The following is a 25,186-nucleotide window of genomic DNA, read 5'->3' as shown; positions in this document are numbered from 1 at the left end:
GAAAAGTCAAGGTCTCTAGTGAGTGCCTCCCCCATTTTTTCTTCTATGTTCCCTCAGGCTCCTTAAAGAAAATTGTTCTACTGTTTAGGAAACTGCATGTGAGAGTCATGCCTGCAGACAGTTAATGTGATATTGCTGTGCTGCAGAGCTGGTATTCCTTTCTCTGGCAGCAGGGGAAAACAAAGCTTTCCCTGTGAAGGGCAGGCAAGCTGGTTTTTAGGTGAAACATGATAAAGAGTTTTGCCTTTCTCCCCTGAAGTGCTAAGGCTTGGACAACAGGCCCAAGCCAGAGTTGACCTATAGATGAATCCTGTATATTTTATAACTGATAACCATTGTGCTAGTAGTTATTGTACTAAGTTATAACAACCCACTTATGCTGATGTAAAAAGTGCTAAAGCATTGAAATACTGAAGCCTGAACAACAGGCCCCAAGCCGAAGCTGCTAACTTAGTATGTAATCATTAACAAAGTATGTAAGCTCACTAGTGAAAGATGCAGCTTAGAATATAATCAGTAGTGAGGATGAAATGCTGAGAGAATGTGTCCAACTTCCCTTGTTTAGCCTTGCTGGAGGCTGAGAACCCATGTATTTGGCCTTGTTAGAAACTCCCTTGGTCTCCCCCCCAAGCCCCGGCCAGGCTTTGGGTGGAATCCAACAGGAGAATGAAACCAGAAATTTTCTGCTCAAAACAAAGGTGCCAGCTATTCTGGCTTGCCAATCTCTAGTATATAAGGCTGGACCTGCTCACAACGTCTTTGGATGCCTCACCTACAGATGGATGCATCATGTAGGACTTCCCACTTGCTGGGACAGGCTCTCCAAATCCTCGCTGTAACCGGGGCTGCCCAGCGTCTATGGATCTGGATGATGGTAACATATGCAAGTGGTGATGTATCTTTCTTAATCACTATTCTCTCTCTCATGTAGTAATGATTTGATGCATTATCCTGTATTTTCCTGTTTGTTGCTTCAGGTGCTCTATTCTGCCTTTTCTTACTGCATGTTTTCTGTATTACACTGTTACATTATTTGGTTATCACCAGTAAAATACACCTACTCTTTTCACTCTGGTGTCTGAGTTTAATTGGTATCCTTAATATAGCAAAACACCCCCAAATTAAAATGTGTTAGTCTGGGCTGATTCTAGGAAGAAAAAGTTGTATCACCAGATGATCAGGAGGCCAGCAGCTAACACTGCTTTACCCAGCCACAAACTAGGAAGCTAGATCAGATCAGGGTTCATCTGATTTTGCTTCTCACAGACACAGCAAGACAGCTGCTTCTAAAGCTGCTGTAAAACCTGAGTAGTTACACTTGGGCAATAACTTACCCCCAGGTTGTTTCTCAGCCCCAGATGGTTGGTGGTTGCTTCATGAAGTAAAGTTTTGGTAGTTGCTGATGCTGCAGCAGGACCCTTTTATGTCAGCTGCTAGATTTTGGGGTCTTGGTTTTTAGTTGCGCTTTCTGCTGAAGAATGAGTGAATCTGCACTGTCAGCTACAAAAAAAATATTTTTTACTCTTTTATAAATTTATAAATACTTCTTGTGTAGTACTGTCGAAATAACTTGCTAAATGTTCTGGAGCCCTGAGATCCTTGATAGTATCTGGAAACAATGACTTGTAGAGGTTGTTTAGAAACTTTCAACTAGCATCCACTGTACAAAGTGGTTGTCACTAGGACCTCCTGCTTATTACTGCCTATTGATGCCTATTGCTCTTTACAAATGGATATTGACACCAAATAAAACAACATAATGGGATATGCAGTGAAGATGCAGTTGATATTTTGGGCTTCTAGCTTGCCAAAACATTCTTCTTCAGTGACAGAAATTTCAAAGGTAATGAAATTACTATTGCTGTGGGTTAAATATCAGCCATATTGTGTACTCAGTGAGTGCTGAACAAACCCTTAATCCCTGCAGGGATTTCACAGATGTAAATAGAAACAAAATGTTCTTCTACACTCTGCACCCCAGAAACTGCCCTGGACAAAAGGATGGGTGGCAAGGGAAAAAGAGCCCTGTCTTTCAAATGTCTCACTCATGAACCTGATCATGTGGTTGAGAAAGCTGGAGAGCTTCTAAATGCAGGAAAGGGAAACCTTCAGTGAAAACTCACAGCTGTTTCTATTATGAATCCAAATGTACTTTGAATTCAGAGGCAAGTAAAATTGAGGATTAGGAATGTTTCAAAGGAACAAGGGCAGGCTGATGACTGCTTTGTACTTTTTATCCCACTTTTGAACTTCACACCTACTTTGGCTCTTCATCCCCTGGACAAAGCATGACCATAGGTGGTAAATTTGAGAATCAGTCTAATCTCAAAGAAAAAGTAGATAAGGGAAACAAAGCCCTCAGAGGAACAATGATCCCAACTGGAGATAGAATTTCAGGACTGGCCAAGACGAAGTATGTTTCTAGCCATTTCTCTTCTCCTGCTCACCTAATAACTTCTTGGTAGTTACTGACGCTGCATCAGGTGTCTTTTATGTCAGCTACCAGCTTTTGGGGCCTTGGTTTTCAGTTGTACTTTCTGCTGAAGAGTCTCAGTGAATATGTACTGTGTCAGGTACAAGTAGTTGCTATCCCAGCCTAATTCCCTACTTGGCTCTTGTTCTCTGCCACTCTCTCACTGTCATCCTCAGCTAGTTCTGCCATTACTTGCATCTCATGGGTTTTAACTTGTTGTCCATTACTCATCAAACATATTAATTAGAGACGATTGCTTTTATCTGCTGCAGTCCCAGAGAGATTTGGAGATTCATGGTTGGATAACACAGTTTGATATCACTTGCCTCCGAGGAAGGGAGAGATGGCTGAGAGCTAGCTGGTTTGCAGGGAATGTTACTGAAGGGCATCGGTATGATCTCCAGACCTTACAGATAGGAAAGTAAAATCTCCTGAAAATTGTTTTAGTCCATTGTATAGGTCATTAGGGCAACTCAGCAGAGATTTCTCCAGTTGTCCCAAAGGGGGGCCTGGCAAAGAAATGTCTGTTGCAGTAAGCAAAGGGTACAACAGCTTTTCTCTCTGAGCCTTTTGTATACGGTCTCCTTCCTTTTCTGCTCCTGCTTTCAGCTCTTGAACTGGCACAGCTTTCACGGCAGTGTTGAGCAGTGGGCACTGTTGCAGTAGCTGCTGGTGGTTTGAGGCTGCACCACCACCCTACTAGGCAATACAAAGCCTATCCCAATCCAGGTAGAAAAGAAGGCAAACGGTCCTCTAGTAACACAGACCTGATATTCTGGATATGGAGAATTTCTCTTCAAATACATTGGTAGTTTGTGAAAGCCAAAAGGAACCGTTAGATCCTCAAGTCCTTAAATGGATCTTTAGTGTAACATTTCAGTAAGGATGTAAAGCCAATAGTCATTACACTACTATGACTTCTAATGGAAAAACATTCAAGCTTAATCTAAAGACATCAAAACCAGAAATCATCTTTTCCATGGGTTTTGTTTCAAGCGGCACCCTGCCATGCAATAGGGAAAAGTGTCTACTGTCACTTACAGAGCAATTCTTCCAGCTACCGGGGAAAAGGCTGTGCTTTCCAGGCCAAACCTGGATGTTCTTGTTCAAGAAGACATTTATTAAAACTTAATCCATTTTTTTTCAGGAAAAACCCACTAAAGCAAAAGGAAAGATAGCTGAGTGATGGAAAAAAAAGTCAGAAACCAGGATAAGGGGCCACCAATGTAACAACTGAGCCACTTTCCTCTCTCTCCGCTGCCCCTGCCTGCGAATAGGAGATGCTGTCTACAGTAAGTGACCAAGGAGTTCTTGTACCTTTCTATCTTCTTTCAGAAATGAGTATCTCTCTCTTCTTTATGGCAGGGTCTCCAGGACCTCTCTAATGAAAAGCACCTTTTTTGTTTCCCTAAAGTTGTCTGTGCTGGGAAGGTGGCCATGCTTTGCTGGTTTCAACCATCTAATTAGGAAAGGGGTTGTGTGAGTAAGCAGGTAGCTTGGGAGCCAATCTTTTGTGAATATAGCAAATTTCATTTGTGCAAAGAGAAACGTGGGGTTTAGGCTGAATTATGAAATGAATTATAACAACAGATCGCTTGCCTTTGCAGGGATTTAATTATCAAAGATTTTCCAAATGAAGGGAGGGGGGAACCAGAAGAGGGACAGAGCATTTCCTGAGGGAAATGTCAGCTTGCCAGTTGCATCCCTTACCTGGAGATGTCAGGCCAAGGTCATTAAGGGAAGATGACATGGTGCAATCGTTTGTGATAATTTGTGTTGTCAGGCACCAGCTTTTCCATGACATGGCATATATATTGCCATGTAGAAATAAATGTGTAAATTGAAGTATTCGAGTGAATACTTTGAGAACTGAAGGCTTTGTCCCCAGAATAAAGACAGTCAGCCACTGTCTTGTGTGTTAAAGCCACATCAGACAGAAAGATGGGAGAGCAAAGAATTAAGCCAGTTTCACAAGTGCTTAACTGAGTCACAGAAAACTAAGTTCTAGAAGAGAAATCTAGGATAATGCTCAGAGCTGCATCCAGAAATGGGCCTGATCCTCACATACCACCAAGTATAGGAACCACTTCTAGAAAAAAAAGTGTTATTAGTGGATATTTGCAAGACTGGCTAGAAGGCATCCAAACTTCCAGTTTAAAGCATCAAGGATGCTGAAGACTATTGTGGGCAAGCTGGCCTATACCAGTCTAGTAGCAATACAGAGTCCAAAACCAGTGAGATCAAATAATATATTTAAACCTTTTAATCGTAGAGTGAAAATTGACAGTCCTGTGGATTTCTGGGAGAAACAGTAGTGCTAACTAGACAAAAGATGCAAATGATGGATACCTAAACATTAGCTATTCTTTCTTAGCATATTAGACCTATGCTATAGCCTTCTTCATCCCATTGTAGGGAAATGGATTGTAAACCATCAACTAGACCTTTGATACCCAGTGACCAGCTCTATGATGCTTTTTGGGACAGTCACATTCTTTTTCACTCAGATTTTCAGCTTTGTATTTTTTATGCTGCATAGAAACCTAGTAACACACAGATATAATTCTCAGATATCAGCAGCTCAGCTCTTACTCTCTGAATTTGTTACCATTGCTATTATTTGCTTATGGAACTAGATCCAGGCCTGGTATCCATATCTTAAATCAGGAACTGAGCTCAGTTCAGATTTATGTACCAGGCAGCACCCATCTCCCCCATCATTAGCTTTAGGGGGCAATAATCAGCATACCACTTTAAATTTAATCCCAGTTTATCTCCATTTTACCCCAATGAGTTGAGGGTTGTTGCATCATTTTAAATGCCCCTTTCTTTTGAAAAGGCTTTGGCTTGCCCTTGCACCACTTGGTGCTGCTAAAGCATTGTGGGTGCAAGTCAGGAGTAGAGTAAACCATATAACCACTAAGTTAAACCCTGTGACTTTGGACACAGACAAACAGGCATTTAAATGGACTTCTGTTCTTACTGCCAAGCATTGTCAGTAGGGATACTATTTTAACTGCCTCATCCTCTCTGGCACACCATTTCACTTCGGGATTGCAGCAGAAAGCAAGGAAGCTTTAACAGTACATCAGGAAACAAAAACAGTGCTCAGGTCATTAGGAATATTGGGAGACACTTCACTGTATTGAGACCTGAGCAAGATCAGGCTGGGGCAACTGAAATATTGCTCTTGCCACTTGGATGAGTGGCACTGGAATTCTTCTGTACATGTGCACTCTCTTCAGTTGCTTCTCTGTAGCTCTTTCTGGCAGACTAGCATGTTTCCTGTGCAAGGAACTTACCCTCTTTCTCAGATGAATTATCCTGAAGTACCTCAGACACTTTAACATTTCTTGTCAGACTCATAAAACAAGTCTTACCTCAGCTGGCAATGAATCTGATGTGCTGTGACAGTCACAAGCAGGGCAACAAAGAGAATCATTAAATGTCAGTAGATCTGAGAGACTTCAGTGTCCCACTACGAAAGAACAGGATGTGTCTCCAAAAGTGACAGTCCAGATTTCTGCGTACAGGAATGTGTGAATGTAGAGACTGATGTGCCAAGTTTTCTTAATGCAGGTTTCCTTTGAAAGAAGTTATTAATTTTGTGGACCTTGTCTTACCATTATGTCTGAGATTGTGCTTTTCTGTGACAAAGAGCAGAAAAGAAATCTCTATTGTGTTCATTTCTTTTAAAAAATGTTTTCCTGCCTACAGGAAATATCTGATAGGAGAAGAGAGCTCCTATATCACAGGACATGCATTGCAAACTGTGTGTACATTTAATGCAACATGAAGGTAACTTGTGGAATTATAGCCACTGAAAAATGAAATATCTCAAAATATGAAAGGGCAAGAGAAATTTTATGGCTAGAAAAAGTAGTGGTACAAATCTTCCTGCTACTTTAAAGGACATCAGCTGGTTCAGGAAGATTTAGAGATTTAAATTCTCTTCAGAGAACTTATATTTAAATTAGCAGAGTTGACTATACTGCTTGTTGTTCTTTGGTGGCTGGACTTTACTCACCCCCACTGGAATTTAAGCTACATCACTGACATGTACCTCTGATCAGTTTTTTTGTCCCTTCGAAGGCAAAATCACTGGCAGCATAGAAAATACACTTCACCTTTGCTATGTCCTCTTAACTGGTGGTGAGTGCATTATTTAAAAGTAGACTGGATGAAGTGCTTGTAAATGTACTACAGGGAAGAGCTTTCACTGTGACAGGGAGAAGAGATATTTCATTTCCTAACAACTCCGCTTTTGATGAGAAGGGAGTATGTTCACCCAAGTCACTGCTGGATGGATACACCACCAGGTGCAGAGAGAAGGTGCCAGTTTAATTGTGGAGCTTGTAAGACCACATCTTTCCCTTCTGGTTTTTTCCACCTGCTTTTCCTTACTGGTAGCTGAACTCTTGGAATAGCCTCTGCTCACCGGAACATACAGTGGGTGAGAGAGCAGAGAATTAACTGCCTGGTGTGAGGAAGCTTCAAGGAGCTGCAGTCCACCACAGATGATGACCTCTTGGGATGTCCTTGGGGCTTTGCCTGGAATGCAAACATGAATAGCTGGATGTCACTCTGGGCCAGCAAGAGTGAATCAGCCAGTAAATTTCTGTACTGTCCTCAATTCTGTACTGCGATTTAAAACCTAGCAGAGAGGCAAGCCAAATCTTTTTTTGTTTTTTCTCCAGAGAAAAGGCACATTCATTTTCCTAAGTGTGACCAGCTCTTTTCAGTCTAGTACAGTCTGGAGCTTTCCTACAGTCCCTATGAAACAGAGGAGAGCCCATGCTGTGCCTTGGCAATAGAAGTCACCAGAATCAAACACTTGCAGACAACAATTATGTTCTGCAAAGGAGCTAAGAACTGCTGAGGTTTTGCTGTGGCAGTGAGTGATAAAGATTAGCTAACCCTGCTAATGAGATATGCAGACACTTAGTCAATCTCAGAATTCAGGAGCAGTTGGCTGATACCCAACCAACCAAAAAAGCAGATGCTAAAACCTTGTTTAATATTCTGCTGACAGTGCTGTGGAGGTTACATGTGAATAAATGGGAAACAGCTGCCCACTGCTGCTTTTCCACTGCAGCCCTGTCCAATATGACCCACTCCCTGAAATATGAACATTGCAATGAATTGGCTTTGCTCCCACAAGCTTTGTCTGAGCCTGAGGTGGGCTGGGGGTGGGGGAGGATGGCTTGGGAAGGACAAGGATGGACAGTGTACAGAAAGAGTTATAAGGAACAGGAAAAAAATTGAAGTGGGTGGGCAGGAGACTATTTCAGAAATGAATACTGCTAAAGCAGCAACGGGTAGCTCAGACTTGAGGAACTAACCAAATTCTAGACCTTGTAAAAGGTCTCTCTATTCTTGTAAGAACATTTATCTTGACTGCCAGCAGGTTTGGACCAAGGCTTCTCCAGTGTCACAAGCTTGAGCTGCTACATTTGAAGCTACAAAGCCAGGTCCTGTGAAACAACAGGCCATTCTCTGCTCTGTGCTGAGCAACAAGAACTTGTCAGCAGGTTACACTGGTCCACTCCTGACTGCAGGCTCAGAGCTTTGGCAGTGGTAACATCCAACACTGATATGGTGAATTCCAGAGGATCTGCCACCTACATGACATTAGATAGGCTAATTCAGCCCCCAGGGGAACACAGCACCTTTAGGTGCTACAAGCCATCTGTTAGCCTCCAGCAACTGAGCAGTTCAGCTTTTGCAAACAACCAAGGGACCAGGAGTACATCAAATCCCACTCTACTCAGTGCTTGTCAGGCCACATCTGGAATACTGTGTTCAGTTTTGGTCCCTGCTATGCAAAAAAGTTGTGGACAGCTGGAGAAGGCCCAGAGAAGGGCCACAAAGATGATGTGGGCAGCCTGCCCTGTGAGGAGAGGCTGAGAGAACTGGGTTTGTTCAGCCTTGAAAAGAGAAGGCTTAGGGCAGACCTTATCACCATGTTCCAGTATTGAAAGGGTGAATGCAAAGCAGATGGAGACTCCCTTTTTACAAGGAGTCACATGGAGAAGAGGAGGGGTAATTGTTACTCCTTTGGGGATTCTGATTGGATGTAAGAGGACAGCGTTTCACAACTAGAACAATCAGCCACTGGAATAATCTTCCCAGGGAAGTGGTGGATTCCCCAACATTGGACACTTTAAAAATTCAGCTGGACAGGGTGCTGGGCCATCTCGTCTAGACTGTGCTTTTGCCCTGGCAAAAAAATAGATGATCCTATTTCATGATTCTATGAAACATTGGTGGCTAGGTTAGTATTCAAAGTCCCTATACTAACATCAGCCCAAACGTGCAGGGCATGCTAAAAAAGGGTAGCTATAGCCCCTGTTGGTGATATTACTGTGCAGCAAACTTTGGTTCAGGACTGCACTCTCAGTACGCAGAGTGGGTATGGAGCCAGCGGCAATGTCAGTGATGAAGTTGCAAACACCACAGCATGTTTAGCTCCTCCAGGGACCCCAGCTCTGGGAAGTGAGCACACAAATGGTGGAAAAGTGCCTAGGGAAAGCATGGCTCCACCAAGGAGTGACTGTAGCACAACCCAGCAGACCATTGCCATCACAAGCTTCCATCATCAGTGCAGAGGCTTTGCATCTGGGCAGTATGTGAATGATCTCTTCCGTTATCTGTATGATTAACTCAACTGTTTACATTAAACTGGGCAGAGCACTCACTGCAGTCTGGTGGGGTCCACATATAGAAATTTCTAGAGTGGTGTAAAAATCTTCTAGCTGATGATTTTAGGTCTGCTCCAAGCTCATGGAAATGAAGATTTCTTCATTTTAAAGTAGTGGCCCTTAGAGGTCCAATCTCTTACACTGTCATCCCATTTAAAGGCATACATTTGTTCCCAGGATAACTTTCACAGATCTGACCCCTGCTGAGAGTCCCAGACCTTCACACACACATGCTGTACATGCTCCAGTTACAGCTTAAGACAGAGACCAGCAGCTCATTGCATTATTCCTATATTTGCTACTCTTTCTCAATTATTTTGAGCCTGTCATTAGAAGCAGAGCTGAAACAGGAAGAAACGCTGATAATAAATTGTATGCAGAAACAGATAATGTGCCTTCTATTCCCTATTGCACAGGACTAAAATCCTAGGAAACAGGGATTTTGTTGGCATTAGCAGGTAAAATAGTAAATTACCATCTCTTCCAGAAGTGGAAATAGAGCACTTGTAAGCTTTACAGAGAGCAGCACTAGCACTGAACAGACACTGACACAGACTTAACATTTCCTAAAGCCACTGCCAGGGAAGGGTTGAGTGCCTTTGCGTCTCCAGTGGGAGTCACATGTGTTATGGAGAGTAGACCTGGCCCAGAACTTTTAAATGCCCTTTAACCTGGGTACATGGAACTGCTGTATAAATAAGAATGGGGACCTGCCAGAGAAAAGGCTAGTCTTCAGCAACAGCATAGCATCTATAAGGTGTCTCTCTTAAGTATCCTCCCCTGTAACAATGCACATCTCATTTGGCCACTACTGCCCGGCAAGGAGGCTTCTTACTGCTTCACAGGACAAGAAGACTCTCTCTCTTCAAAAGAGCATCGTCTGATTTCATTACAAGATCTACGTGGCAAAATGGTCAGTGTTTGGAGCTGGTGCCTAGGCACTAGAGAAGTCTGGCATTTAAGAAGCTGGGAGAAGCTGGCAAAGTCATTCTGGGGCATGGATAAAACCTCCTACTTTCAGTGAGAACTAAGCAAGGTTGTGTAGAGCAAGGCAGGGTATGGTGTGCATTTGAGGTGTAAGAAAAAAAGGACCAGGCGACTAAGCAGTGAACTTCATGTGTCATGCAGGAGAACCATGTGGTGATTTTTTCTTGGTAGGGCTCTTTGTCCATATTGAAAACATGTCTTCATCTATGAAAAGTGAAGCAATAAAGCCACTTTTGTTGATAAAATCCTAAAAATAAAAAGAGAGATCAGTTTTCTGATAAAAAGGAAGGGATGTTCAATAAGCTTTTTGTCCAGTCTCTTCACAGAACAGTGGCTTCCCAGACAACTTGATCCTGGAGACAGAAGGGAAATGTATTTTGTGGCACATGGGCTGGGAGTGGGACCAAAACTGGCTATTAATAATCAAGGACATTAGTTAAGCATAGTCACACAGTGACGTTTATTCTTTGCTTCACCAAAAATGAACAATAATTAAGTGGAACTGGCCAGTGAGCTTGTTCTGTTACTGACCCAGAGGCTGGGGAAGAGGGAACTTGTGACTGCTATTAGACAAACAAGGGCATCAAATGGAAACACCCCTGGCTTTACCATAAATGTATAGCAACTGCTGTCACGACTCAGAGTGAGAGTCTGTCTAAGCTGACATCCTGTCTCCACTGTTGGTGGAAAGCAGTAGATGCTAAAAGTTGTTGTATAAAGAAGCCTCCAGTGAAACCAAGTGGGAACTCAAACACAGACATTATGCAGTTGTTCTTCATTTGTCTTCATACTGTCTGCTCTCCTCCTCTTCAGCACCCTAAAAGTGCCAATTGGGGATTAAAGTTTGGAACTAGGGCTCAAGACCCATCTACTTGGAATTCACTAATAATGTTGGTTCCTATTATTGTACCTGAGATGAGTGACAGTAGTGTAGCATCTTTTCATCCAGTGAATCACAAAGGATTTAAAAATTGGTTTATGTGATGTAACTTTTCCTGCTTCCTCACTGCAGTAGAATAAAGTGGGATACCACTGGACAGGGTCAGGGCAGTGTATGGGGTCTATGTCACAGCACAGAACTACAGGGCTCTTTGGCAGTAAATGGCAGATGTTAAGGCACAAATGCTTTGGGGTAGAAGCAAGAGCAGTGCTTAGGGAGTCATAGCAAAAGCAGGATCCCTGCTATTGGGAAAGGTCACTCCTGGCAAGTGAATTAAACAGATGTTTTATGATGGAAAGGAAGAAAGTGCAGCTATTTTTCCCACTCTAATGTCCCTGACTGTTTCAGTGATTAGCACCAATGGGTTCTCATGCCCACCCCCAGGTTACATACAAATGAGGGCTTATTCCCAGACACATCTGTGATTTGATATTTGTCCCAGGAGGCATTATGTTCCTCTGCACCAGAATCCCTGTGCAGACAGAGGCCATCAGCAACATCTTAGCTGTAGAATGAATTTTCCTGTGTTGTACAGGTAACCACAGCCACCCAAAGACAATGGGGCTGAGAGCACTGATTCAACACACTCTTTCAGACCTATCAAGTACCTTGCTTGAGCAAGGCCATATTGAAGAAGGTGTCAGAAGCTCTGAAGCAGACAGATGTGGGATAATCTGAACCCTTGGAAGATTTAATCCAATGCCATGCTAGTCAGGTACAGCAACATGGGCTTTTGTAACACTTGAAGAATTTTTTTAGCTTAAACTATGAGAACCCTTTTAGTATAATTGGCAGCAGCTCAGGATTCCTGTGCTGTGCTTTCCTGTATAGAACAGATACATCCAAAGGGAGGGTTTCTTCAAAACTGCAGTGGAAACTGGTCACAGAGCAGAGATGGCAGTGTTTGCATCTATGACAGTTTTTCACTCTCCTTCTGTAAAGATTTCAACCATGTTTCCTCTAAATGGGTTTAGAAAGAGTTCATCCAACCCTGGATGGAAATGCTGATATCTGAAATGTTGAAGTGTGTGGGTGGGCAGAGTTCTCTCAGCTGCATATTTTGTAAATGAGAACTGAGAAAAGAGATTTTCCTCTTTAAGACTGAAATTAAAATAAACAAACCAAAGAAATAAAAAGTGATGTAATGGGGTCATCAAAAAATTGTTTTCCTTTCAGTATAAACTGTCATTATTTAATGATAGCAATTGAAGGACTGGTCCCCCCTCAATATAGGCATGAGCCCATCTGTTAACTGTGAATCATGCAAATAACGTGACATCGGAGACTTCAGAGAAGGGTTTAACTGTTTGGTAGCTAGCATTCCCCATACTCTAACCACTGCGCATTCAGCTTTATGGTCTGGCTGGGAGGATTTGGTCAGATTTCAGGGAATATCTGTTCATATTTTAAAGATTCTGGAAGCTATGCCTCACGTGTCCCCGCCGGTAGTGAGTTAGTGAATACTTGAGTCTATGAGCTCTGGGCTCAGACCAAAATATCATCCTGCATAACAATGAGCTCCAGCTTTAGAACAGTTCTGCTCAGGCTTTGAACTCTGAAGAGAAAGCCTTTTACTGATCAGCACTGTAATCACAGTGCTGCCTGGCAAGTTCAGGTGGTACCTTTGGCTGTAACAGGAGGAGAGGCACATGTTTTAACATGTGTGATTGTATCTGAGACCTTCCTCACATCATCTGTGCTGTGAAAAGCACCTTTCAGGGAATCACATCTAAGCCTTAACCCTACAAGCTGTTCCTGCAGGCAGAAATCTGTGTGAAGCCCACAGGAGTCAAAGGGCTCTCTGCACACAGACAGGCCCAGCTCTGGGTGGGCTGAGATGGGCTTTGTGGTGACAGCATGTCCAGTGGCTCCAGAGTGACTCACCTGCTTGCCCATGGACCAATATGAAGTAACACTGAAGGCAATGCTGTCCACAGCCAGAGCATGGAGCCAGGCAGTGGGGAAGTGAGGTGGGAATAAAAAATGAACAAGGAGATTTTCAGGCTCCATCAAGAACATCCGGAGTTTCAGAAAAAAACAGATAGAGCACCAAAGCATAAAACATACACATTTCACACATATACACACTTCAGGTGTTGGTTTTGATACTGAGGTCCATGCCAGCTCACCCCTGGGGCACCAGCCCTGCCATGCAGACAGGAAGAAAATTCCACGAGTGACCCAATTCCCAATAAATGCTGCACTGTTCACATGGATTATTTGTCCATCATGCAGAGAAACAACCTAGTCTCCTGGAAGCCAGTCTGTGATCCTGTTGCTAAAATAAGGCCCAGTTGTTAGTATTTATTGTGCATTGTTGTCAGTCATGTTAAGACCAGCTGGTAAGCAGTGCAGATGGGCTGTAAGATAAGCTTGAATGCGTTAAAAACAAGCACCCATTTTAAGTTACGAAAACAGAGTGGCTCACTGTCATGCGAGCACCTCTCAGGTTGTATCTTAGCAACTGGCCAGCCAAAAAATGACGATCAGCACATCTGAAAGCTTCTCCAGACTTACCTGAAGCTGTTTGGTCTAGAAATTGTGCTGAACTCCCTAAAAATAGGCAATATTGCAAGAACTGTCCTACTTCAGAGGAAATAATAATATTCCAGATCATGGGCTGGAGAATGCAGAATCTGTTTTAAGCTCTATCCCTGACTCATTATTCAACTAATTTTTGCTAGGTCCCACAAGGACCTGTGTGGGACCTTGATGGAGGGTGGCTGACTTGTACTTGCAGTTTGGATCCAGGTGGAACCTGCTTTTCAGATACCCTTTGCTCCAAGGGTTGCCCATACAACCCTGTTCACTGCCAGTTGCCCCTATCTGAGCTAGCTCTCATTGACTTACCTAGAGCAATGGAAGTCTCTTCTGTGAGTGGTGTTAACACCATTTTGGCGACCTGCAATGCCTTCTTCACAAGCTCCCTCACAAAAATGAAAGTTAGGACTGTTTCAGAGAGAATTCTGTGCAGGACAATGTAGCCCTTTCTGACAACAGTAAATCAAATTAGAAATGTTCCTAAAAATTAGCAGTAACATCAGACTAGGCTGAATTTCTTCAGTTATCTGTGGAAGAATAAGTTTCTATAAATAAACTGAAACACTGCAATATTTTTGATGAGGGAAGTTCAAAACAAAGCCAAATTGTCAAAACAGCCCAAAGCATTTCTAAGCAACAAAACTCTTTTAGTCCAAACACATGAGCATTTTCAGACACACTCTGCTGGACAAAACAAGACTGTATGGGCAGGCACAGAGGGAAAGGCACTCAGCTCTGCTGGAGCAGTGGGCACATGACCACATGCATTTGTGTAGCACTTAGCATCAACAGATTGCTTACGGGGGGTGAAGTTCTACTAATTTTCCCCTTTTCATGAAAAAGAAATGAGATGGAGAGAAGTCAGTACATTTTCTTGGGGCCCTTACTGGTCTAAGCATGAAACAAGCTACAAGCTCCAGGCAACTTTCTTTGCTTTCAAGGTTGTCATCCCATGGACTGTGGTATTTCTCCCTTAAAGCTGGTGGCAGCTAGACCCATTTCACACAAATCTGAATAAGCAATAAATATTTGAAAGTCCAAACATTCATTAGAGATTCCTGATTCAAAATCTACCAAAACATGATTTTTTTTATCTTTCACAAGCCTGTTTGTGGTATAGATCACCTGCCACTCAGTGCCATGGCTGTAAAGACAAAACATACTAAAACAGAAACATATTTACAACAGATTCCACTCTGCCAAGACAAACAGTGCTAAGTGAAGTCACTTGCTTCAGCATCTCTTCCATAGTGACATACCCTCTTTTTGTAGCACTTGTACAGTACTAGGTGGAGACTAGGAACCACCCTGATCTTTGGAAGAACAACTGCCCAAGCAACCACCTCATGGCAGCAAGGGGCCTCCTAGCACCTCTGTGGATGGCCAGGGCAGGGGTGGGGAAGGCAGGAAAGGACAGGGTTTTTTCCATGTAACCTGTCTAGTATCAGCTGGGCACCTCAGGAGTTGGACCTTGTGGCCTTCAAGGCCAGAGAAGGGCTGGGCACCTCTTCAAGGAGGTGTTCCATGGGTAGCTACACTGCACAGCTAAGAAGCCTGTAACAGCCACAAAAGCTGTTAAAAATCGGATGCTTGGCAGTCCTCTTCAGCGTTGACTGTACCTCACTGAGGGACTGTGTAACTGTGAAGTGTCTTGAAAATACAGAAGTGCTAAGTATGATTATTATTGCCATAAGTAATGAATACTATTAGAAGTTCACAGTACTGAGCTGATTTCTAAGACATCTGGTGCAGGTTTCTAGCAGTGCTCTCAGGGGAGAAGTGGGTGAACTGCCCCTAAGCCCTCTGAAAGCTAGTGAAACTCCAGGCAAGCTGAGCTGCCGGCTCAGCACAACAGCTCAGCCAGACTCTCATCCAGGCAGGGATTAACCACGTGGGTAAAGGAGAGAAATTGTTTTAACAGGAGGAAAGGGAAGGACAGTAATGGAGAAACAGTGAGTTGGTATTAACTGTAGCCTCTAAACAACAGCTGGAAAATATGTCCAAACACAGAATACACTTCAGACATAACAGCTCTGGCTTAAAAGTCTTCTCTAATTTAACACACTTTCTGCCCTTAATACTGAAAACTCAGCCACTGCTTCTTTTCTCTGTCATCTTTGACACGTCCACAGGCACCTACCAAGTTGTGGCTCTTTCCTGAGTTCAATATACAGCATCTACATCAGCAAGAGAGACCTTGGCTTGGCCCTACCCCTCCTACACACAAACAGCCCCAAATGATGGAAGGTCTTTACATCTGAGGGCTTGAATAAACCATTCTGGGATGTGTCTGCTATGAAAGGGATGGGGGGGAGAGGAGTGCACAGCTCTTTCTCCATTCACTGCAGCTGCACAGAAAGCAATTTTCAAAGACCCAAAGTATGCATTTATGATGTCCATAGGATTCATGAATTTGCATAACAGAAGAATCCCTATAGGAACATACAGATCATACTCACTAACAGTCATTCAGAGATCTTATTTGCTCTTTGTTAAACCCAAATTTCACTCTAAGACTGGTGTGGGACCATCATGAGAAAGATGTGTAAAATGACCTGATATAAAGCTTGAGACACAGGTCAAATAATGCAAAGGAAAGAACCTAACAAGCTGCCTGGTCTTTTTCCCCAAAATTCATAATGGCTGCTTTGAAAAATTACTTTCACTGGCTTCATATCTCTGTGTATTTCCAAGGGAATTTGTACACCTTCATTTGATGTAGCACAAATTTGTCACTGATTGGCCCAAAAATTTACATAGAGAGAAAGCCTTATATATTCTCAACAATTCAGGAATTCAGCAATCATTCAGTCAAGCATTCATCAGCCTCAGCTGGTATAAATTGTGGCATTATCTAAAATTCATCTGTCTTTATTATACCCTGCTACAAAGGAAACAAGAAATCTAAGTGTACCCATCCAGCAAACAGCAGTTTGGTCCTACAAAAGGGAGAGATAATTTACTGCAAAATCAACAAAGGGAAAAAATGCTGAGCAGAGAAGCTGGATTGCATGGACAGAGAGAGGAGCCTTTCATTTCAGCACTGATCATTAGCATTATATAGAAAGCAGAGTTGCAGGATTTCAACACATGCGTGTCTCTTCTGGATCTCATAACTCAACCAGCAACGTAATTCCTGGTTAAACAGAGCTCTCACTTGTTTCTTCTTAAATAAGAGCATATGTACCCAGGGTTTGGAGGTGCTGTCAGGTATTTTGTTGGTAAAGCAGTAATTGTACAGATTCCAGGGAAAAATACACATAGTCTTCCTTCTAGTTTATCATTGTACTTTCATTCCTATGCGCCTAGCAGGGAATCATGGCATAGACTGCAATACTGGGCACTGCACGTGATATTGCAACAAAGGGAATGTGAAGTAAAATCAGCAATCAAAGCTGCCTTATAAGTCTTGGTTTTCAGAGAGTTCATCCCACCACAGAAGCATGGAGGAATTGTATTTTTTCCAGGTACTGTGTTTTATTTATCTAAATAGTGCTGCATTGCAATAATACGCTGTACTTGTGAGCTCCAGAGATGGAAGATCCCTCAGAGAGATGGATTTATAATACAGCCCTCTAACCCAGGAGGATGAAAGCGTTGTGCAGCTCTGGGTTTCATTACCCTTTGGCCCCTCTGCTCAGGCTATGGCCATGGGGGACCAGAGAGGGAGAGCTATTCTGATGAGACAGCTTTCAGATTAAATGTCTCTATTTTGTCACACAGAAAGCTGCAGAGAGAGAATGAACTCATCTTTCCCAAACCCCTGTGTGGGACCCACTTTCCAGAGGGAAGTCTTGCTCCCAGTGCACCAAACACAGGCCATGAAAGACAACCTGTAGGCACTGGGAACGACCACAAGGCAAGTGGCCAGTGTAGGCCTGTGGGTCAGGTTCACCCCATGAGGTGCCTCCAGCCAACCCACCTGCTGGGGCACAGGGGACATGGACATATGAAATATGGCAGCATGCAGCTGTACACAGCTCAGTGCTTAGAGCTGCAAACTGTGGCTACTCTGTCTATGTGCTGGTCACCTCCAGCTGTGCTTCACTGCTGGTGAAACCTTGGGGCTCGCTGCAATGCATCCCAAACTGACATCTGTCCCCAACAGACTGAGCCACCCTGCATAAAGCAAAGGAAATCTTGCTCCCCATCACCATTCTGAAACACGCACACAACTAAAATTATAGCAATTCGTTGATGTGGTTTACCCTAATTTGTGTCATAACTGGAACAGGATCACAAAACATCCTTACTCTGTCAGCCAGGGGCGAGCTAAGAAATGCAGGTCAAAAGGTGTGGTAATAAGAGGCATCAGGATGGTTTGGGTTGTCACCCCAAACTTGGCTCCTTTTGACTCATTTCTGTGGCGCCTTGTAGGCAGATCTGTGCTTCATACATTCATAAATTGATGAAAATAATTTTTGCCCGCAACACTGCAAAGTTGACATTATACTTATTTATGCTGAGTTTCAAACTACTCAGGGGAGAGAGGACCTGTAAACTAAACCAGCCACACAGCCCTTCCCAAACCACCAAATGGTAAGCACAGGGACAAAAATACATCAAAAGCTCCAATGCCACAGAGCAACGCTTGGGGACTATCCTGAGGGTCTCAGCTGAAACACGTATCCACAGCTCCAGACAGGAACCCGGCTGGGAGCCCTCACCAGGTAACCCTTCCCAAGAGGCACAAACCAAAAAACCTTTACACCTTCCAGAAAATTAGGGAGAGAAACTGATAACCTGTCCTCCTGGCTCATGTCATACTCCACGATTAGCAGGCAGCTCAGTCCTGTTTACCACTTGCACGCACGAAAGGGTTAAGACGAACCTTGCACAAACTTTGCTGCGAGCTGAGCTCACAGCCTGCCTCCCTTCCCTCCTCGCCTGCTGCCGAGGCAGCAGCTCCGCGGCACTACCGAGCCTCTCCGCTCCGGCTGCTGCCTGCCGCTGCTGAGACAGGCGCCCGGCTGCTGCCTGCCAGGCACTGAAGCTCATGAAGAGAAGGCTGCTTGCCCCTTCTATTACTGCCTGCGAAGAAAGGGCATCAGCAGGGATGCTGCTCAGTTAGGCTCTCACTTGACGTCTCAAGACCGGGAGTAAGAGCCACCCCTGCCAGCGAACCATGTGAATTCAAGAGCAGAGAAGAAAGTGCACTTGGCGTGTCTGTTGCTGAAAAGACAATATCCTGGCTCCAGCAATAAGACAGCAAATCTTTTCTGCACAAATCCCACTGCCTGGGAGGAGATATTCCTACATAAATCACCAGCCAGCTCATGATCTGAACCAGCTGCTCTAGTGCCTAGTCCCAATAGCCCTGCCTGCTCTGAAAGGTAACTATGCTTTATTCTGTTCTCTTCCTCTGCACTACCACAGCTGAGACACTGGCATACTACCTTGCACTTCAGCATGAGAACAAAAAATTCCATCCGCCACTGAAAGAAGAGACACCCCCCCTTTTCCTCTCCCTCAGATCCTCCCTGGAGAAAATGCAAGACATGGACAAAATTGATACTTTAATGTTTTGTTTGCATTTCTTCAGTGCTGATTTTTTCCTCTAAAGGTCACCTAGACAGAATACACCTGGTACTGTCCGTGTTCAAAGCCAAACCTTTCTGCACTTGCCAGCCAGTTCAGTGCAGTTTAAATAAACAGCCTTGGAGAAGCTACACAAGTAATTGTTCTATTTTGTCCCACTTACCTCTTCATAGTAGTTAAGAGTATCGGGTGGAAAAGCAAAAGAGAACTTGCTTGCAGTTTCAGAGATGCCTTGCTGTCAAGCAGCACTTAAACCGAATATGGGAGTAAAAGGAAGCAAGTAAGCAAGACAAGACATTTACTGCAGTTGCAAGATCACTTTGCACTGCCTGTGTTGTTTTGGAGAAAAGCTTTCTTTCTCTCTGCTCCTCTGTGACCTACAAAAGTGCAGAGTAGGGCCGTGCAGGCTTCATAAAAACTCCCCAAACCTGAAGCTCCCCAAACCCTAATAGCTGCAGTGGGAGGATGGTAATTTCAGCGCTTATGAAGTTTTGGCTCATTAATTTCCTGTCTCAGTGACACACTCTGAGAAGAAACCTTTCTGTTGTTTTGTATGAGGCTTCTATTTTCACTGTTGATTTTTATTAAATGTTGGTTTGGGTTTTTTTTTTTAATCCTTACTTAAAAACAACCACAAACTGATAAAAAAATAAATGTCTACTTGGAATCAGTCTGTACCCACTGAGCACCAGTGAACACTAATGGCGCTTGTCACCTCTCAGAAATGGGAGTATTGACTAGCCGGAGAGGATGACTAAGCCTTGATCAACAACTTAGATCACAGGGAATGTGGGCTCTAGTTATGCTGCTCAGCTCTATAACAAATTTACTATCTCTGTTCAGGGACTTGAGGGCTCCTCAGGGTAACCAGTGAGGTTTTGCCTCCTGTAATCTGAGTCATACAAAGTTATAGTGCTAACCTCCTTTATATACATTTTTTTCAGAATCTTTCTGTACCACTTATTTTCACATGACCTTGGTCTCTACAGTCTTCAAGATTCTATTCCTTAAAGGGGAGTGTGCAAAACTAAATCTACTAATATCCAAAAAGATGTGCTCCATGAGATAATTAGTAGATTGAAAAGCAAAAATCTTTAGGGTTGCCTGGAGCTACTGATTTATTTCTGGCTCATTTCTGGAAAAGATGTAGTTAATTTCACAGCTGTCAATAGCCTGAATAGTTGATTGCTCCTGACAATTCTATAGTTGAGACTAAAAAAAAAAGCAGCAAGCTGTGCCAGCTCCCCATTGCTAATACTTTTTACTGTTAATCTGTTCCTTTTATCAATAAATGCCCAGCTGAGCTTTGTTAATTCAACATCTTGGCTTCTAGTTAACTATTGAACTTCAGGCTAATGTCCTTAGCATTCTGCAGTCTAATTTTAAGAAGTATGCAAAGCCATTAGGCTCTCTGCTCCTTAAGGAGAGAAACTATCTCTGGCTTTTGCTCTCAGTAAGATAGCAGATGAGATTGGCAAAGACATTGCTCTGTACTTTAACTCACACAAGTGTCAGATTCCAGACTGATTGCATTTCATTATCAACAGAGAAATCATATTGTAAGAACAGAGGTTTAATATGGCCAGTAATCTTCACACCCTCTATCTCCCACCTGCTGCGTAACATAAGAATATTCTTCACGGGGGAAGAATTTCCATTTATAGGTTTGAAGTGTGAAAATCACAGTTATTGCCCTATAATTGAGAGCAAAAGTGCCTGGCTGCAACACAACCTTCACTTTCATGTCCCATGCTTCTGCATCAGCACCAAACCTGCTGCCAGAATAACTGGGTCCACAGGGGTTGGGTCAGCCCCTGGAAAAATACTGAGCTGCCCTTTTCTACCATGCTTGCCCACACATTCCTACATGAAGCACAGCACAGAACCCACTACCCATGCAGGGACTGCAGAAGGCAAATCCTCAGGCAATTTTTTCAATCAGCAATTTGGCCCAGCTTAGCCAGCCTATTACTAAGCAGGATCTGGCCTGATATTCCCTAAACTGGATTGCTATTATCTCAAATGCTTTGATACTGAAGAAGGTATTGCAGGATCTGGGAGGTAAAGTGCAGACAATCACCAGCGTCCCTTCTCCAAAAACTCAGCACATCATATGCTTCCCCATCACATGAGCCAAAGTAGGTCTGTCTTGCTTGTAATGAAAGCCTGAATTATCAGCTCCCTGATGACCCAGGCCTCCAGATTTCAACCACCTCTCCCTAAAGAACAGCAAGGTGTTGTTCCCATTGGTGCATGGGGAGAACATAACCAAACATTGTCAGTAAACCAGCTACATTTTATGAACAGAATGCCCATGAAAGTCAAAATGTTTTGCAGCAATATGTCTTTTAGGTGAAATCTTTATCTAAAAGCATCAGAGTTTTTATCATTTTGACCTAATGTTTCATTTTAATCTGACTACCATAGTATATTACCATATTGATATTACCCTGTTTACATCTCATGTAGGTGTATATGTAGTGAACATTATAAATGGTATCATGTTGTTTCAGTGCTGTCATTTTTGCTTCAGCTAAAACCAAAATTCTGGTCTTATCAAAGAAGAACACGATGCTTTTGGATGCACCATTTACAGGGACATTTCAGTATTTATGTTTTCTGTTTCCAGATGGAAGAATTGAAAATGCTAAAATGTTAAAATTCCCCCATTTCTAGTAAGTTTTGCTCTCAGGAGGTGAGTGAAGTGTCATATCCTGCAACAGAGTTGCCTCAGTGGGACAGGTGGGGCTCTGGATGCCTGCCAGGTGCATCCTGCCTCAGAAATAGAGGGGCCTGATAAACAGTAAGAGACACATGGTGGAAGACACTGGCTGGATTCATTTCTTCCCTTCCTCTGTGACATCTAATTCCGTATACTATAGGGCCTTCTCTTACCCATAAGTAAGTAGTGAGTGTTACCAGAGGAGACCTTAACAATCAGATTTGCGTGGTCTTTCTCTAAAGTGAAATAGTGCTTCTCCTGGTCTCAAGGTGTCTCACAGGAGCATGACAAGGGTTTTCTTATCTATTTGTTCTGAAGATACCACAGGGAGGCTAGGCTATTTTGGTACCTGGTTTCATTTCTCTCTCACTCACTCTCTTTTCCTTTTAGAAAGCCAACTTTTTGACTGTTCCTAATAAGAAACTCAAAACTCCACACTCTTTAAACAAGTATCCATAGCCCTGGATTAGGAGAGAAGAGATCCCCCAGCAGCCTGGTAAGGCAGAAAACAACCTTCCCCAGCTCATACAAGGATAAACCACCTGCTGTGGGAGAAGCTGGCAGAAAGCTGACTCAGTTTGTTTGGAAAACAACACTTGCAAAGACCAAAACTGTGCAAACCTTTGCAGCTCAGTTTGAGCTTGCAAGGACCAAAGCTTTTCACCTACCAAAGCAGGAGACCAAACCTGAAGCTCCAAAGAAGCACCAAAGCATTTTCAGGACAAAATAAAAGTCAGATGGCAGTGTAAAACACAATTTTAATGCTTGTTGTCATTGTAATAGCAACTTGCAAAATGATTTGCAAAGGCCTGTCTCATGCAGTATGCTTAACTGTGTGAACCAGCAGTTTGAGACCAAGAGAATGGTGCATTTCTTTCTGAAGCCATTGTGCCATCTGTCCTAAGTTTCCTCTCTTGTCCTCCTTTGTGAGTCTGGTGAGGGAAGAGAGAAAATCTGAAGGTAAATAGGGAAAATGGACCAAAGCTGACAGAGAGCAATGACTGAGATTTATTTCAAATTCCGTGGAAACCTGACTGGCCGCGTCCACTTTCCAACTCTGGCTACAGAAGTAGACACAACAGCAGATAAATACTCCAGCCTGTATGTGTACGTGGGATTGTTCCTAACACTTCTGGCTATCCTTCTCATATTGCTTTTCTCCATGCTCTTGCGCCTGAAGCATGTTATTTCCCCAATCACCACATCTCCAGAGGGCACTGAGAACATCCAGCAGTTCACGGATGTGGAAATGCACAGCAGGATTCCTACCACTTAGAGACCCCAAAGCAAAGAGGGGTCTGTGCTTGTTAAACATGTTTTGTTTGGCAAAATGGTGGTGTAAAGAATCTCTGCCTGCCTATCGAGCCCTACAACTTACTGCACAACCATCAACAGCAGCACAGAGCATCTGGAGAGTGTTATGCCACTCAGACTGACTGGCTGAGTCCCACTGACTGTTGACACTACAGGCAACATGTGCAACACCCTCAATAAAATTTACATTACAGAAATCTACTGCTATCAGGAAAGACTCATATCCCTCTAAAAGCCCTTGAAGAAAATGGTAAAAGCCACAATAATGACAGCCAATAACCCAAAGAAACACGTTCCAGAATGTGTCCTGGAGCCTGTATTTGCTGACCTCTCTCTCTGCCCTTAAATTCCTTGCTTGTTAAAAGAGTTGAATCAACAAAGTTAAGTGGCGTAATCTGGAAGAGCCCACAGGGCACATACAGAAATTATCAGTGGTTTGGAAATTCTTAGGCATTTCTCTCATTCAAGAACTAAAACCTTAACCTGCTTTTTTTTCCACTTGAATGGCAATTTACACAATGAAGTTTCAGAAGTATAAGAATGTTTCATCACCTGCTGGAACTATTGGTTTCTGACATTAAAAACCATACAGCGAATAGTTGCATTCCAGATATCAGAAGAAGACAGGACCTTTAAAAGAGGAAAGCAAATAAAGATAAAATTTAACAAAGGTTTAAAATAAGAAGAAAGCATCAGCAGGAAATGAGCAGCAAGAGAGAAAAAATGTTAAAAGACATTTCTACCTCTCTTCCTTTGTTCTCCATTAGCTGAGCTGAATACCTTTCAGCCTTCCCAGTATCGCTCAGTAATTAAAATGCAGTGTAAAGTTTGTGAGTCAAATGGACACTGTTCTCCTAACAGACTCAAATTCATAATAACATTTTCTCTCATATCCATGTTGGGTTTTCTTTTTCAAAAGACAGACCAGTTCTTCCAAAGCTTTTTCATTTGTTTTCTCCAAAGAAAGCTGAAGAAATGCCAGGGCTTGGCACTGCAATAATGAATAGTGTGAACAGCTTTGGACATAGACTTGTAGGGAACATGCATATGGAAAGTAAACTCACTGAGCACTAAAAGATAGGACTGGATTCAAATATCCTGGCTGATCATTCAGAACAGTGAGAAAAAAAAAGTTTACTTAAATTTATGAAACAACAATCTGATCCAATCCTCTTACCTATGAACGATGTACAGAGATAGACTTTGCTTCTGTGGATAGGAAAGATGGAATCAAATACGGCATATCATTTCAGGGAGAGCCACTGCCTCTTACAGAAAATCCTCAAGCGAGATTGTTTCAGCTACATTTCTAAAGGGCACAAATTTTACCCAGTTTATCCTCTGTATTACAGTCTAATTCTAGCGTAGTGATAAAATCCCCTGGTGCTTTTCACATTTATATACACTTATTTGCCAATTCTTTCTCCAAGGGCTTGGAAAGTTTAAACTCCCCATACAAAAACAGTGCTAAAATTAGAGATGACACTGACTCCATGGACTTGTGATAGTAACAAGAAACTGTTTCTCAAATGCTTTTGTGTACAACAGGTTCTTTATTTACCTTTAAAGGTCTGTATATGTGTGAGCTGTTTGGACTAGGAATATGGCTTTTACAGCTGATGGGGCGGGGTGGGGGGGAAGCAGAATGACAAGTAATGGCCATACTGGATACAGCTGGTCCATGGGCAGGACTACTGTTTTCCTCACTGATGTATTTAGTATAAAACTATTTTAAAAATGCTTCTTTATATTGAATAGCACCTTTTATACTCCATTAACCCCCATATAAGCAGGTAGCATGGTGACTGTGTAAGGGAATACAGCAAACAATACACACTCAGCAGTATCTCCCCATGCCATGCTTGGCTGTGTTTACCTGGAAAAGAAGGCAGGAGGCAGGTTGCCCTCAAGCTTTCTGCTATGGGGACAACACACAGATATCACCAGGCAGAATGGTGGCTTCACACCCC

General features: G+C 43.0%; 1 protein-coding gene and 1 long non-coding RNA gene across 2 annotated transcripts in view; one reads left to right on the top strand and one right to left on the bottom strand.

Annotated features, from left to right (window-relative positions):
• The window catches only part of LOC141949269 (uncharacterized), a 191,895-nt gene extending 183,224 nt beyond the window's left edge, over positions 1–8,671 (bottom strand). Inside the window, exon 1 of the long non-coding RNA XR_012630712.1 lies at positions 8,636–8,671. This is a non-coding gene — a long non-coding RNA (uncharacterized LOC141949269). The remainder of the gene's footprint in view (positions 1–8,635) is intronic.
• Positions 8,672–22,899: 14,228 nt separating this feature from the next.
• SERTM2 (serine rich and transmembrane domain containing 2) lies at positions 22,900–24,779 on the top strand. The gene has a single exon (XM_074882803.1). It carries the CDS (start codon positions 22,900–22,902, stop codon positions 23,176–23,178), a length of 279 nt encoding a protein of 92 aa, XP_074738904.1. The 3' UTR covers positions 23,179–24,779.
• The last annotated feature ends 407 nt before the right edge of the window (positions 24,780–25,186 follow it).

The sequence above is a fragment of the Strix uralensis genome, chromosome 13 (genome assembly GCF_047716275.1).
Source record: "Strix uralensis isolate ZFMK-TIS-50842 chromosome 13, bStrUra1, whole genome shotgun sequence".
Taxonomy (NCBI): Eukaryota; Metazoa; Chordata; class Aves; order Strigiformes; family Strigidae; genus Strix; species Strix uralensis.
This window is presented reverse-complemented; position numbering and strand designations above follow the sequence as displayed.